General features: G+C 38.5%; 1 protein-coding gene across 2 annotated transcripts in view; it reads left to right on the forward strand.

The window, feature by feature from the left end:
• The first annotated feature begins 2921 nt into the window (after positions 1-2921).
• The window catches only part of TMC7 (transmembrane channel like 7), a 79463-nt gene continuing 66092 nt past the window's right edge, over positions 2922-16292 (forward strand). For both annotated transcript variants that reach the window (XM_036741703.1, XM_036741705.1), the window contains exon 1: positions 2922-3070. In XM_036741703.1, the coding sequence (XP_036597598.1) occupies positions 3025-3070 (46 nt within the window). In that variant the 5' untranslated portion in view covers positions 2922-3024. The remainder of the gene's footprint in view (positions 3071-16292) is intronic.

Below are 16292 nucleotides of genomic sequence, written 5' to 3' on the forward strand. Positions count from 1 at the left end.
TGCTATTTTAAACTATAGCTTAAAATTATACTAGTTACTTTTATTAAAATAATTTTATTAAGTTAATTATTAAAACACTTAAGTAGTATAAAGCATACTAGTTATCACCACTATCATCATCATCATCATGTTGTGATTGTCAACATTTCCGCCCACACTAGAATGAAACTCCTTGAGGTAAATGACTTCATTTTTCCTCCTCCTCTCTTTGCATTAGAACTAGAACTGCTCTAGAACTTTGCACACACTCATCACAGCATCTAGAACAATGCTTGGAGGGAGTAGGCACTTAATACACATTGAAATTAGTCTAGTTTGTAGATTCATAGAATTAAGAGCCCTAAAGACTATTGAGTTCAACTCCATCATTTTACATAGGAGGAAACTGAGGACCAGTTAGTTGAGTGGCTTTGGCCAAAGTTAAGTGACTAGCTAATAATGGTAGAGCTGGTGTTAAAATCCATCTAGGTTTCCTTAATCCCAGGCCACCAGTCCATCTAGTCCATTCTATATTTGAAAAAGTATCCACCCCACAACCCATCTTTGCCTGGAGAGCATATATCGGAAGTGTGGTATGAGAGAACGCATGAAAGCGATAATAATAGTAACTGTCACGTATGTAGTGCTTACCATGTGCCAATAAGCACTTTATAGTTATCATTTCATTTAGTCCTCACAAAAACCTGGGAAGGTAGGTGCTATCATCATCCCCACTGTAAATGTAGGGAAACTGGCCCTTCTCAGTTAATTAGCTGCCCTTTCCTTGGCAGCTCCTGGCCCCACCCTAGATCACACTCCCTTAATTCCATCTAGACCCCTTCTTTGTTCCCACAGTCTTCTGTATAAAAGATCCATTTGGCTTCCACTAACGTGGTCAGATTCCTTCAGAGTCTAGCTAATGCTCTAATTCCTTAAGAGTCTAGCCAATATGGGGGATTTTTAGAATCACGCCCACCTTCTATGGATGTCCTAATAAATCTTGTCTTTGGCTGAAAGAAAGCTTGGGTTGAATTCATTTGGGTGGAACCTATATGTCACTATCTTGGGGTCTCACCACCCCTAAACCTCAACATCCCTATTCACCCTTCTTTTCCACTGTTACTAGCCAGCCTATGATGCCCACCATTATGTGACCATGGAGGATAGTTCCATAATGTCCACCACCTCATCCACCTCTTTTTGTTCACTCTGCCCACTTCCAAAACGATATAGGGTCTGTGCCTGTGGGGGTGGATGCATTTGGTGGGGTCATATTTGAGGAGGCTTTGCACCTTCCCCCAGCATCTGCTGCTTTGCTTTGGAGGCAAGGAGCCATGCCTGGAATCAGAGATCTTCTGATGGGATATCCTGCTGCCACCACCAAGGCAATGTGGAAGTCCCACTTTACAGATGAGTTAACTGAAGCTCAGAGTGGTTAAGGGACCTGGCCCTTAGTGGCAGAGGTAGGCCTAAGGACCAGATCTGATGACCCACCTTAGTATTCTTTCCACTCTGCTGTGTGTTTTCATGAGATTCCTTAAATTGTGTGATTTATTTTTAAGTATCTCTTGTCCCAAAATAAAGTCATTCAATTGATGAGCATTTATTAAGCGCTTACTATATGCAAGGCACTGTGCCAAGTGTCAGGGATACAAGTGCAAGCCTCCCCCCCCCCACAGCCCCCCAAAACCCTTGTGGTATTTACATTGTCAGCCTGCAACTCCACCTTTAAATCTATTGAATCTAGGAGACTGATTTTCTGGGCTCTGCTACTGACGTGCAAAGATGGGCGGGGAAGAATTATTTTTGTTCAATCATTTCAGTCATGACCGACTCTTCATGAACTCATTTGGGGTTTTCTTGGTAAAGATTCTGGAGTGATTTGTTCTTTCCTTCCCCAGTTCATTTTACAGATGAGGAAACTGAGGCAAACAGGGTTAAGTGACTTGGCCAGGGTCACATAACTAAGTGTCTGAAGCCAGATTCAAACTTGAGATGAGTGTTCTTGACTCCAGGCCTAGCACTCTGTCCGTTGCTGCCTAGCTGCCCCTTACAAACCTACCTACTGAAGAGGTTAAGGGACTTGTCTAAGGTGACTCAGAGGTACAGCTAGAACTAGAATCTATGTTTAGTTCCTGGGCTGATGCTTTTTTGTGGAAGAAAGGGTTTCCCAAAGCAGCTAGGGAAAGGTACCATTTTTCTGTCTCTTTAAGAAACTCTTCCATAAGCATGGAGGACCCTGTACTGCCTTCCCTTCTCCCCTTAACCGCATCCCTGATCCCGGTCTCCCTGAGGTCCCAAAGTACGTCAATACTCAGTCACCTATCACTATAGTCTCTGATGTGTTGTAGGCGCTGACCAGATTCTAGGTAAGATGACCCACAATTCCTAGGGATCTCCCAATCACGCACGATCCTTATTCTGGGCCACGATTTCTCCCACCCCGCTCCCCTTGCATGAGTAAATCCTCCAAGGCTCGATCACAGCACCTCCCCAAATGCCTGAGGTGAGCAGCGACGCTCCTGGGAAAGATAGTTTCCTTTTGCTGATTGACTAGTAGTCCCTCAGTGCTTGTTGACTGGTTAACCTGTAGTACAGGGATTCTAATGTTTTTCTTGCATAGCTCTCCTACTTCTCATGCCTCATATGTTATCTCTCCCATGCCCGATGAGGAGACCCTACTCTTTAAGTCCGCGTGCCTCTCACCCCTCGCCTCTCCTCCTGCCGACTCGCCCTAACAACCCCGAGAGCTCTCCGGACACATGGCGCTGACTCTGTACACCTAGATGCTTCCTGGAATCGAAGTTTGGGACTCCTCCGGCCCCCTAAGCTGAGAGCCTGCCAAAAGTCGGTCCCGTCCCGCGGGCCCTTCTCGGAATGCCCAGATCCAGGGCTCCCCCTCCCCCCATTGCCTCTGTGACGTCAGTGGCCGGAACCTGGAATCCCGGCGGCTGGGAGGCCGGGCAGGGCCACAGCCCGACCTGTCTCCTGCTTTTCCTCCCTTTTCTCTTTCCTCCTCCATGTCCTCTTTCCAGTCGCGCAGCCATGAGTGACACTGGCTCGATCAGCGGCCGGGACGGCCAGAGAGAAGGTAGGCAGGGGGGATGGGGAGAACCGGGGCCTGGGCTGCGCTGCGCTGCAGCTTAAGAATGGGCGTCTTGGGGATCCCCGGGATCTGACTTGAGAGAATGGGCAGGTCCCCTCTGTCGGCACCGACCGGTTCCCAGGCCGGAGAGGAGACACAGAGAAGGGTGAGACCCTCGCCGAGGGCACTCCTTCCCTCTCCAAATCTGTACTTGCCTCCCGGGAATTTAAGAAGGGAAGGAGGGATTCCTTCTGGACTCTCTACTGGCTGGACCCTCCACGCATCGGTAAGTTTGGAATTATTGTCGTAGCTGAGCTGTTCCTAACTTCTGGGGCGCTCATTCCCCGAAAAACTTAGTTGATGAAAACATCCATGTCCAGCTTGCAGCTGGGAGGTAGGCAGCGTGGAGTAACTGAACAGGAAATTGACCTGGGAGTGGGAAGGACTAAGTTCTCTAGTCTGAGTTCTCACGCTTACCTGAGTGTAATCTCAGACAAGTCACTTAACGCTGGACCTGTTTCCCTAGTCTGAACAATCCTCATTTATCTAGACCTTTTAAGGTTAAAGTGCTTTCTCCACTATGAGGAGGTTGGCCAGAATAATCGGAGGTGGCCAACCTGTCCACAAAGGCATGTTTTGCTTTCAGAGGGGCACCTTCCCCAACACAAAATCTCGATATTTATGGAAACATTTTGGGAGGTCCCTGAGTAGCCACCTAACATTTGAAAATCTTGCTAGCCAAAATTAGTTGCGAGAAATGGAGTATCTTGTTAAGTTCTTAATTTGCAAGTTTGTCTCAGCTCCAGTGAGAAATTTTTCCCCTTCGTAAACTACTTATTCAAAATGACTAGAGATTGTTAATGAACAGCAGTCCTGGGCAGCATAATTATAAAAATCCAAATATTGAAACATTACTAAATGATCGAATAGTCGGTCAACAAGCATTTATTAAAAGTGCCTGTATGTCAGGCACTGTGCTAAACTCTGGAGATACAAAGAAAGGAGAAAAAAAAATAGTCCCTTCCGGCTCTCAAGGAATTCACATCTTAACCGGGGAGGCAAGGCGTAAATAACCATATGTTCATACAAGATATATCTGGAGTTCACCACTTTCCATCTGAGGGTAGATATTAGCAGCAGGAGAGGGGAAAAGGCTACTTGCAGAAGGTAGTATCTTAGCTAAGACTTGAAGGAAGCCCTGGATGCCAAAGCCCTGAGAAAACATTGAGCTTTGTATGTTCTGTATATTACATGGATGTCCTCTGGGATTAAAGGGTTTCAATAAACAATTTTGAGTTTTTATTGGTTTTCCTGATAATGTTTAGGAAAATTCACTAATTTTATTTTTGGATTCTGTCCTGGCATTTCCCATGCCAGAAAATAAGTATTTAGAACAAATTTAAACCTAATATTTAGAGATATTAGGATAGTGGCCTGTCAAAACTTTTTGCCTTTCATTTATTTTAGTGGATAGAACATTGACTCTGGTAGTTTACTGGCTGTGTGATCTTGGACAGTTCACTTCTTTTGAAGCTCAGTTTTTTCATCTTTAAAATGGGGACAATCATGCATGATGTGCTTAAGACAGTTGAGAGGGAGAAGGCTAATGGAAAAGTTTTATAGACCTTAAAACACTATCATGATGTGATATTATTATTAATTTTGCAACAATATTGGCAACCCTCGGACTATATTATTTCTTACATCTCTGAAATCATGATTTTATAAGGAAACTGATTACCTATAAAGTTTAACTCCTGCCAGACTCACTGTTACCACTATGTGTGGGTGTGGTTGATTTCTAATATGATTTACTGGTGTATTTTGGAAAGAGGAAGACCTGTATCTTCAGTTATAGTACCTGCTCAAAATGTCCAAGAAATCCCAAACCCTTCTGGTTAGGCATCACATTTATTTCCTGGTACTTGAGCTTTCCAAGAAGGCTTGTATTCCTGTAGAATGAGAATTCCCAATTTGATTTAGAGATCTGGCCACAGAAATTGTCTTTTGGCTTCTCAAAAAAGAAACAAGAGAACTGGGCAAGAACTTGTCTGTAGGGCTAAGGACCAAAAGAATCTTTGGCTGTCCCTGTCAGCTAACTACAAGCAATGGTCATTATTTAGATCTGGAAAATAGCGTAGATGTCAGGTCCTCTGAACTACTCCTCTCATTTTTTCCAATGATGGTCCATAGAGATTAAATGATTTTCATAGGTAGGATTGGAACCCACTTCCTTCGGCCCCACATCCATGTCCCTTTTCCACAACACCGCCCTACTCCATGTTTCTCTCTGCTTTGGCCACACAGGAGGTTAACACTGCTGTACTGAAACTAACAGGATGCAGTTTAAAAAAATAAATTTTATTGATAATTTTTTATTTCATATTACCTGTATATTCCAATGTGTCCCTCTTATTTCCAGAGAGCCATCCAACAAATGAAAGAATAAAAAAGAGGGAACAAATAGGTCAGCAAAACTAACCATCATATTGGAAAAGTCTGCCATTATATGTAGTGCTCTACACCAATAGTCACCTGCCTCTGCAAAGAAGCATGAGGGATGTGCCGTTTTTTAAAATTATTTTTTTTATTAATTGGATTTTTTATTTTTAGTTTACAACACTTAGTTTTATGTGTTCTTGAGTTTCAAATTTTCTTCCCTTCCCTCCCCTCCTCCTTCCTCCATGCTGTCTGATATAGATTCTACATAAACCTTCGCACTAAACTTATTTACGTAATAGTTAAGTTGCAAAGAAGAATTATAACCAATGGAATGAATCATGAGAGAGAAGAAACAAAACCAAAAATGAAGAGAAAAAAAAGACAGCAAATAGTTTGCCTCAATCTGCATTCAGAATCCACAGTTCTTTCTCTGGATGTAGCTAGCTTTTTCCATCATGAGTCCTCTGGAGCTGTCTTTGAGCCTTGTATTGCTGAGGAGAGCCAAGTCTATCAAAGTTAGTCATCACAGAATCAATATGTCTGTGGTTGTGTATAATGTTCTCTTGGTTCTGCTCCCCTCACTCAGCATCAGATCATGTAGGTCTTTCCAGGTTGTTATGAAGTCTGAATCTTCCCTATTTCTTATAGCACAATAGTATTCCATTGCATTCATATACCACAACTTGTTCAGCCATTCCCCAATTGATGGGCATCCCCTTGATTTCCAATTCTTTGCCACCACAAAAAGAGCAGCTATAAAGGAACATACAGGTCCCTTTCCCACTTGTGTGATCTCTTTGGGATATAGCCCTAGAAGTGGTATTGCTGGGTCAATGGGTATGCACATTTTTATAGCCCCTTGGGCATAGTTCCCAATTGCTCTCCAAAATGGCTGGGTCCATTCACAACTCCACCAACAATGTATTAATGTTCCAATTTTCCCACATCCTCTCCAGCATTTATCATTTTCCTGTTTTGTCATGTTAGCCAATCTGACAGGAGAGATATGGTACCTAAGAGTTGTTTTGATTTGCATTTCTCTAATCAATAGCGATTTAGAGCATTTTTTCATATGCCTATACATATATATATATATCTCTTTAATTTCTTCCTCTGAAAACTGCCTGTTCATATCCGTTGACCATTTCTCAATTAGGGAATGACTTGTATAAATTTGGCTCAGTTCCCTGTATATTTTAGAGATGAGACCTTTATCAGAGACACTGGTTATAAAGATTTTCTCCCAATTTTCTGCTTCCCCCCTAATCTTTGTTGCATTGGCTTTGTTTATACAAAAATTTTTCAGTTTAGCATAATCAAAATTATACATTTTGCATTTTGTAATGCTCTCTATCTCTTGTTGGGTCATGAATTCTTCCCTTTCCCATAAATCTGACAGGTAAACTATTCCTTGCTCTCCCAAATTGCTTATAGTGTCAGCCCTTATTCCTAAATCATGTACCCATTTTGACTTTATTTTGGTATATTGTGTAAGATATGGATCTATGCCCAGTTTCTGCGCTACCATTTTACAATTTTCCAAGCAGTTTTTGTGGAATAGTGAATTCATAACCTAGAAGCTGGACTCTGGGTTTGCTATAGCCACTGTCCTATGCATCTTGTATACCTAACCTATTCCACTGACCTACCATTCTGTTTCTTGGCCAGTACCACGTAGTTTTGAGGACTGCTGCTTTATAGTACAGTTTGATATCTGGTATGGCTAGGCCACCTTCCCTAGCATTTCTTTTCATTAATTCCCTTGATATTCTGGACCTCTTGTTCTTTCAGATGAATTTTGTTATTATTTTATCCAGGTCTGTAAAATAATTTTTTGGTAGTTCAATTGGTATGACACTGAGTAAGTAAATTAATTTAGGTGAAATTGTCATTTTTATTATATTAGCTTGGCCTAACCATGAGCAACTGATGTTATTCCATTTAATTAGATCTGACTTTATTTGTGTGAGAAATGTTTTGTAATCATGTTCATATAGGCCCTGGGTTTATCTTGGCAGGTAAACTCCCAAATATTTTATAGTAACTTTAAGTGGAATTTCTCTGTCTCTTGCTGTTGGGCTTTGTTAGTAATGTATAGGAATGCCAAGGATTTATGTGGGTTTATTTTATATCCTGCAACTTTGCTAAACTTATTCATTATTTCAAGTAATTTTTTACTTGAATTTCTAGGATTCTCTAAGTAAATCATCATATCATCGGCAAAAAGTGATAATTTAGTTTCTTCTTTGCCTGTTCTAATTCCTTCAATTTGTTTTTCTTCTCTTACTGCTAAAGCTAACATTTCTAGTACCAAATGGAATAATAGTGGTGATAATGGACATCCTTGATTCACCCCTGACCTTACTGGGAATGCATCTAGCTTATCTCCATTACATATAATGCTTGCCAATGGTTTTAGGTAGATGCTATTTGTAATTTTAAGGAAGACTTCATTTATTCCTATGCTTTCTAGTGTTTTTAATAGGAATGGGTGTTGTATTTTGTCAAAAGCTTTTTCTGCATCTATTGAGATAATCATATGGTTTGTGCTAGTTTTGTTATTTATATGATCAATTATGCTGATACTTTTCCTAATATTGAACCAGTTTTTCATTCCTGGAATAAATCCTACCTGGTCATAGTGTATTATTCTCCTAATAAGTTGCTGCAATCTTTTTGCTAATATTTTATTTAAAAATTTTGCATCAATATTCATTAGGGAAATTGGTCTATAATTTTCTTTCTCCGTTTTGACTCTTCCTGATTTAGGTATTAGTACCATATTTGTTTCATAAAAAGAATTTGGTAGGACTCCTTCTTCACCTATATTTCAAAATAGTCTATAAAGTATGGGAATTAATTGCTCTTTAAATGTTTGATAGAATTCACATGTAAAACCATCTGGCCCTGGAGATTTTTTCCTAGGGAGTTCATTGATGGCTTGCTCAATTTCTTTTTCTGAGATGGGGTTACTTAGGTAATTTACATCCTCTTCTAATAACCTGGGCAATTTGTATTTTTGTAAATATTCATCCATTTCCCTGAGGTTATCAAGGGATGTGCCTTTTTATATCCATGCTCTGGAATCAAATTTGATTGCTATAAATTTGGAAGCATTCCAAATTCCATTATTGTTTTGTGGTTATTTTTCCCATTTACATCACTGTAATCATTGTGTATATTGTTTGCCAGATTCTGTTATTCCACTTTGCATAAATGAGTTCATAGGAATCTCCTTATGCTTCTCAGCTTTGCTCATAGTCATCTTTTTGTTAAATTTCTGTACCACAACTTATTTAGCCATTCCTGAACAGTTAGATCACAGGAGGAAATTTAAGAGAAAGAAATGTAAATTTATGTTTAGAGGTTAAAGTACAGACTGGGGGAGAACTGCATGTTCCAGGTGGCCACCAAGTAGATAAGAGTCAGGAAGACCTGAGTTCAAATCCAGCTTCAAACACTTACTAGCTGGGTAACCCTGAGCAAGTCACTTAACCTCTCTTTGCTTCAGTTTCTTCAACTGTAAAATAATATATAATAGCACCCAACTCACAGGGTAGTTGTAAGCATCAAATGAGATAATATTTGTAAAGTACTTAGCACAGTGCCTGGCACATAGTAAGCACTATGTAAATGTTAGCTATCATGGTGATGATGATGTTTTATTGGGTTGGACCTGCCAGAACAAGTCCTTTATGTAGAGAAGGCCTGATTGTTGAGTAGGGGTGGTTTGAGAACAGCAAGGTCCACATAAACCAAGGCCACAACGTGGCTGCCCAAAAGGCCAATGTAATCTTAGGTTGCTTTAATAGAGATACAATGTCCAGAACAAAGGAGGCATAGTCTTCTTGTGCCCTTCACTGCTCAGGTCACATCTACAATGTTATGTTCAGTTCGGGATGTCCCACATCTAAAGGAACACTAATTAAATGAAGCATGTCCAGAGAGGACACACAACTGAAAGGTCCAATGTTAGAAGTATTAAAAAGTTGAAAAAGTCTTGAAGTGGTAGATTTATTTTGTTAGAGCTGTGATTAGTAAGAGGAAGTTACAGTGAGTCTTATTATGGCAAAGGATGAATGAAATCTCTTTTTTTAATAACTTTTACATTTTTCCTATTCTGTACTAAAACAACAGTTAACAAGTATTTCTGCATTTAAAGAAGAACAGAATAAAATCGAGTTTATAGAAATCTCCAAATCTACTTGGGTGTTCAGTGGATAGAGAACTGGGCCTGGAGTTAGGAAGACTTGAGTTCTAATTTAGCCTCAGCCACTTACAAGCTGTGTGACCATGGGCAAGTCATTTAGCTTTTTTTTGCCTCAATTTCTTCATTTGTAGAAAGGGGATGATAATAATAGCACCTACTTTCCAGGGTTGCTGTGAGGATCAAGTAAGAAAATAGTTGCAAATCTTAAATGCAAGCTATTAAATACTCCTAACTACTTATAGCTTTCCTTTTTAAAAGTAAGAAATTTAAAAAAATTAATATCTTATTTAATTTTCTCAATTTCATTTTCAGTTCCAAATTTTCTCCCTTACCCACCTACTGAGAAGGCAGGAAAAATAAGGCCCTTTTGTATGTTTAGACATACGAAACAAATTTCTACATTAGCTGTGTTCCAAGAAAAAAAATAAGCAAAAAAGAGAGAGATAGAAATAGAAGAAAATATGCTTCAATCTGCACTCAGAGTCCACCAGCTCTCTTTGTAGAGGCAGATAGCATATTTCATTATGAGTCCTTTGGAGTTGTGGTGGGTCATTGTGATCAGAATTACTAAGTCTTTCAAAGTTGGTTATCTTTACAATACTGTTGTTTCTACATAATGTTCTGGTTCTGCTCACTTCAGTTTGCATCAGTTCATATAAGTCTTCCCAGGTTTTCCTGAAACCGTCCCTTCATCATTTCTTACAGCACAGTAGTGTTTCATCACTTTCATGTACTATAACTTGTTCAACCATTCCCCAATTGTTGGGCATTCCATCCATTTCCAATTCTTTGCTAGCACAAAAAGAGATGCTATCAGCCCCTGTCCTCTTTCTTTGATCTGTTTGAAGTATAGACGTAGTAGTAGCATCACTGGGTCAAAGGATATGTACAATTCAATAACTTTTGGGAATAGTTCCAAATTGCTTTCCAGACTGGTTGGACTAATTCACAGCTCCATTAACAGTATATTAGTGTACCTATTTTCCCACATTCCCTCCAACATTTGTTATTTTCCTTTTTTGACATCTTAGACAATCTGTTGTGTATGAGATGGTGCCTCAGAATTGTTTTAATTTTGCAGTTCTTTAATTATTAGTGATTTGTAGGATTTTTTTTTCATATGGCTATTGACAGCTTTGATTTTTTTTCTCCCAAAACTTCCTGTTCAAATAATTTGACGTCTTATCAATTGAGGAATAACTCTTATTCTTGCAAATAACTTTCCTGTATATTTGAGAAATTAGACCTTTATAACAGAGAAACTTGCTGCAAAGATTTTGCCTGATTTTCCTGCTTTTTCTTCTAATTTTAGCTGCATTAGTTTTGTTTGTAAAAAAATTTTAATTTTATGCTATCAAAATTATCCATTTTACTTCTTGTGAACCTCTGTATCTCTTAATTAGTTATGAACTATTCCCCTATGCATCAATCTGACAGGTAATTTCTTCCATGCTTCACCAGTTTGCTTATATCCCCTTTTATTTCTGAATTATGTGCCTATTATCTTGGTATATGACACGAGATGTTGGTATGTGCCTAATTTCTGCCAGACTGTTTTCCAGTTTTCCCAGTGTTTTTTTTTTTTTGTCAGATACTGAGTTCTTGTACAAGTAGTTGGGATCTTTGGGTTTATCTCATACAAGGTTACTGTGCTCATTTGCTTCTGTATATTGTGTAAATAATCTGATCTACTGATCAATCTCTCTATTTCTTGCCAAGTCTTTTTGATGATTACAGCTTTGTTGGGTAGTTTGAAATGTAGTACTGCTAGTCACCTTTCACATTTTTAAAATTGACTCCCTTTTGTTCTTGCAGATGAATTTTGTTATAATTTTTCTAACTTTGTAAAGTAATTCTTTGGTAATTTGATTGGTATGAAATTGAACAAGTAAATTAATTTAGGTAGTATTGTCATTTTGATTATATTGGCTCAGCCTACTCAAGAGCAATTAATATTTCTCCAGGTTTTTTAGATCTGTCTTTGTGTGAAGAGTGTTTTGTAATTATTTATGTTTATATAATTCCTATGTATATCTCAGCAGATAGACTCCCAAGTATTTTATGCTACTTGTAGTTATTTTAAATGGAATTTCTCTTTCTATCTCTACTTGATGAGTTTTGTTGGTAATATACAAACATGCTAATGATATATGTGGGTTTATTTTATATATTGCAACTCTGCTGAAGTTAATTGTTTTGTTTAGCTTTCTATTTAACTCTAGAGTTCTCTGCAAAGTATGATAGGTTTGTTTACTCATTGCCCATACTTATCTTTTAATGTCTTTTTCTTGGCTTATTGCTATCATAACAAATAATGGTAATATAGTAATGGTGATAATAGAAATCTCTTTTACCCCTAATCTTATTGGAAAGGGTTGTTTATCCCCATTACAGATAATGCTAGATCTTTGTTTAAGATAGATAATACTTATCATTTTAAGGAAAACTCCATTTATCCCTGTGCTTTCTAAAGTATTTTTTTTCCAACGGAAATGGAAGACGTGTTTTGTCAAATGCTTTCCTGCATCTATTAAAATAATATTTTTTTGTTATTGATAGTCAATTATGCTTATAGTTTTCCTAATATTGAACCAACCTTGCATTCCTTGTTTAAATCCAATCTGGTTATAGTATGTGATCTTTGTAATATGTTGCTGTTATTTCCTTGATAGCAATTTTGATGGTGCAGTGGATTAAGCATTTATCTTAGAGGAAGGAAGACTAGAAATCAAAATCCTCAAACACTTACTAGCTGTGTGACACTGGACAAGTCACTTAAGCTCAGTCTGCTTCACTTTCCTCAACTGTAAAATGGGGATAGTGATAGCATCTACCTCCCAGGGTTAGAGTTAGATAAGATAATATTTATGAAGCATTTTGCAAAGCTTAAAGCACTATCTAAGTGTTAGCTATTATTATTACCTGTGTCATGTGGACCTGAAAATTTGGTTAAAGGAGGCAAACAAGCTAGGTGGTATGTAAATTAATATTGTTTATTCCCTTAAAGCTAGCAAAGCTAGAGAACTTGATCGTATAAGGAGTCAGAGCATAAGTTCTGACTATCCGAAGAAAAGAATGAGAAGGCCTAAATACATTTTAGAACATTCCCTACTCAGCATGTGTGTGTCACTCAAATTTATGATCTCCATATATGTTTAACCATGGTACGAGAAAAGGACATTTCTTAATTGAATAGGTTGTAAATACAGTAAGAGTTGACAAAGCGTCAATCGAAATTGTGTTTAATTTGCCATTAATGTGCCATAACAGTATATGTCCATAAAATATTAAGAAAAAGTCACATTACTCAAGATACTGTCTTGGATTAAGAATCTCATCCTTAGGGGCCATAGACAGAGGAAAGAGGGCTCTTAAATCAGCCTCATCTGGGCTTGTTGACATAGGAAGAGGTATTCTCTGAGTAAACTCAGAGAACAAAGGAGCTGTTAGATCCTGACTCTTCTTCTGGTTGATTAGTTCAGGTTCTGGCCCTTATTGAGGTTATTAAATTGATATTAAATGATTATCAATTGATAGTGCTTAGAAAAGTCACTAGAACGTAGCACTTAATACATTTTTTAAAAAACTCATTCAGGAAAATGCACTATCAAAACTTTGACTCATGATTAGCTGAAACAGAATTTTTTTGTTTCCATTTTTTTCCAAGGCCACAGACTGGAGTGCAGTAGAATATTGTAAGTCTAGTAATCTTGAATTATTAAAAAGAAAAACAAATGAAGTAACTTTGTTCTGCCTATAATGTGAGGGAGGTGGTATAAAGGAGGAGTTGGAATCTTGAGATTATGAGAATAGCTTTGAGAGAAGCTATGCCACTGGCAAGGAATGAAACTTAATGTGAGGTTTCCAGTTCCAGGGTCTATGATCACTAAGATTTATAAGGACATTTTGTCCTTTTTCATATCCAAGCTCCATAGTCTAGCTCTGTTAAATAAGGGTTAAATTGAAATTCATATTAAGAGCTTGTTTTTGCCCTGAAGCCATGTAATATTTCATGCTTACCTGCGAACACCACCCATCTGAGTCAATTTCCTCCCTTAAAGCCTTTTAATCTTCCTGTCTGTTTAAAGAGAATCTAGCCATCTTTCTCCATTTTATAGCCCCATTCTGCCTGGCTGTTTAAACACTCCATCAGATGGTTGCCAATCCCAGCATTTCACTTCAGGAGGGAGTTGATTTTTTTTTCTGACTAGGCTCTGGGTCATTCTCAACACTGCTACTTGACCTTTCTTCTTTTGTTCTGAACCAGTCAGTAGTTTCTAGTTGTGTGTGTGTGTGTGGGGGGGGAGAGCGGAAGGTAGGGTGGGGTGGGGTGGGTGTGTGTGTCAGAGAGAAAGAGGTCAGTTTTGCTCAGCATCTGGAGACTCAGATTAAGCTCAGCCAGTTCCTTAGTTCTTTTTGTTTATTTTTTTTCCTCAGGAAATGAGGAACAAGAGGATCAACTTTGTTGTAACATAATTACTTTTTACAGACCATTGTTTCTATCTGAGGCCACCCAACATTGAGCACAAGCCAGGTCCACATAGGATTGGGTTCTAAAATTAACCATGAGACAAGAGAATTCTGACCTTATAAAAGTAGTACTTCAGTCTAATGCTGTCATCTACAAGATGTGCACACAGACATTATTTAAAAAAAAATTTTTATTTTGTATTTTATTTTTCTCCAGTTATATGTAAAAACAATTTTAAGATTCATTTTAAAAACTTTGAATTCTAAATTCTCTCCTGTCCTCTGTTGACCTACAAGTTTGGTTAAAAGAGGCAAATGAGCTAAGTGATATGTAAATTCATAATGTTTATTCCCTTAAAGCTAGCAAAGCTAGCTTACTTGTATGTACAAGGAGCCAGAACATAAGTTATGACTACCGAACAAAAGAGTGAGAAGGTTTAAATGCATTTCAGTACAGTCCCAATTCAGCATGTCTGTGTCACTCAAAATTTATGATCTCCATGTATGTTTAATCACAGTGTAAGAAAGGAATTTCTTAATTGGAGGGGTTGTAAATACAATAAGAGAGTTGACAAAATGTCCATTGAAATTATAATCCAGGGCATCTGTATTTTCTTTATCATTAACATACCATAACATAGCATATGTCTATTAAATACTGAGATAAGGGAAAAGTCCCATTGTTCAAGATAGTGTTTAAGGTTAAGGGTCTTCCTGAATGGCCACAAACAGAGGAAAAAATGTTCTTAAGTCAGTCCCATCTGGGCTTGTTGACATAGGAAGAGGTATTCTGAGTTTACTCAGAGAACAAAGTTGTTAGGTCCAAAATTTTCCTCTGGTTGATTAGTTCAGGCTCTGGCCCTGTAGCAGCAATTCAGCTAGCAGATGTTGTGGGGGTGAGAGACCAACACAAGCCCAACAACAGGAACACTGACAGCACAGATTCTTTTGATCTGCTTTACTAAGGAAAGTAACTTTAAGGAGTTAACAATCTTACTTTAATCCAACATACAAATATCATTCGCTTAGTTCAGGAGGAAAAGCCAGCACCCTGAACTTCAGAGCAAATACAAACAGATTACAAACATACATTAGAAACAGACCAAATCACAATTTATAGTTACCAGGAAAGCATCAACATCTGGGTTCACAAGATGGAAGGCTCTTAAGGACAGCTGCCCAGAGTCTCCACATCAACATTCCCCCATGACTGAGAGCCCCAAGCAAACAACTCTATTCTCTCTTTTTATACCTTAAGGACATCATCTGATTGACTAGAACTTAGGTGTATACAGTTGACTCTGGTCTTAGCAACTCCCCTTAGGGCCCTGGGAGCTTCCTGCCTCTCTCAAACTAGTGAACTAGTTTGCTAACCAGCCTGGGGCTTCACACCTAATTAGTAGAAGGGTGTGGTCCTGGGGTTTAGCACCTAGTTAGACTCAATCAAAGACAGTTAATTTATCATTCTAAAACAGTACAAATAAGTTCTAAAACAGTAAAAAAGTCTCACCTTAATTAATATTACAGGCCCTTATTGAAGTTACTAAATTGATATTAAATGATTATCACCTCCATGTTCCCCTCCTCCCCCTGCCTCGAGAAGGCAAGCAATTTGACCCAGGTTATATATGTGTAGTCATGCAAAATACTTCCATAATAGTCATGTTGTGAAAGACTAACTATATTTTGCTCCACCTTATCCCATCCCCGTCTCCCCCCCATTTGTTTATTTTATTCTCTCTTCTTTCACCTTGTCCCTCTTCAAAAGTGTTTTGCTTCTGAATACATCCTCCCTCAATCTGCCCCCCTTCTATCACCCCACCTTCTCTTATCCCCTTCCCCCCTACTTCCTTATAGGGTAAGACAGATTTCTATACCCAATTGAGTGTGTATGTTATTACCTATTTGAGCCAGTTCTGATGAGAGTAAGGTTCACTCATTCCCTCTCATCTCTCTCCTCTTCCCTTCCACTGTAAAAGCTCTTTCTTGCCTCTTTTATGTGAGATAATTTATCCCATTCCACCTTTCTCTTTCTCTTTCTCCCAGTACATTCCTCTCTCACCTCATAATTTTATTTTTTAGATATCATCCCTTCACATTCAATTC

Source organism: Trichosurus vulpecula, chromosome 1, assembly GCF_011100635.1.
Source record: "Trichosurus vulpecula isolate mTriVul1 chromosome 1, mTriVul1.pri, whole genome shotgun sequence".
NCBI lineage: Eukaryota > Metazoa > Chordata > Mammalia > Diprotodontia > Phalangeridae > Trichosurus > Trichosurus vulpecula.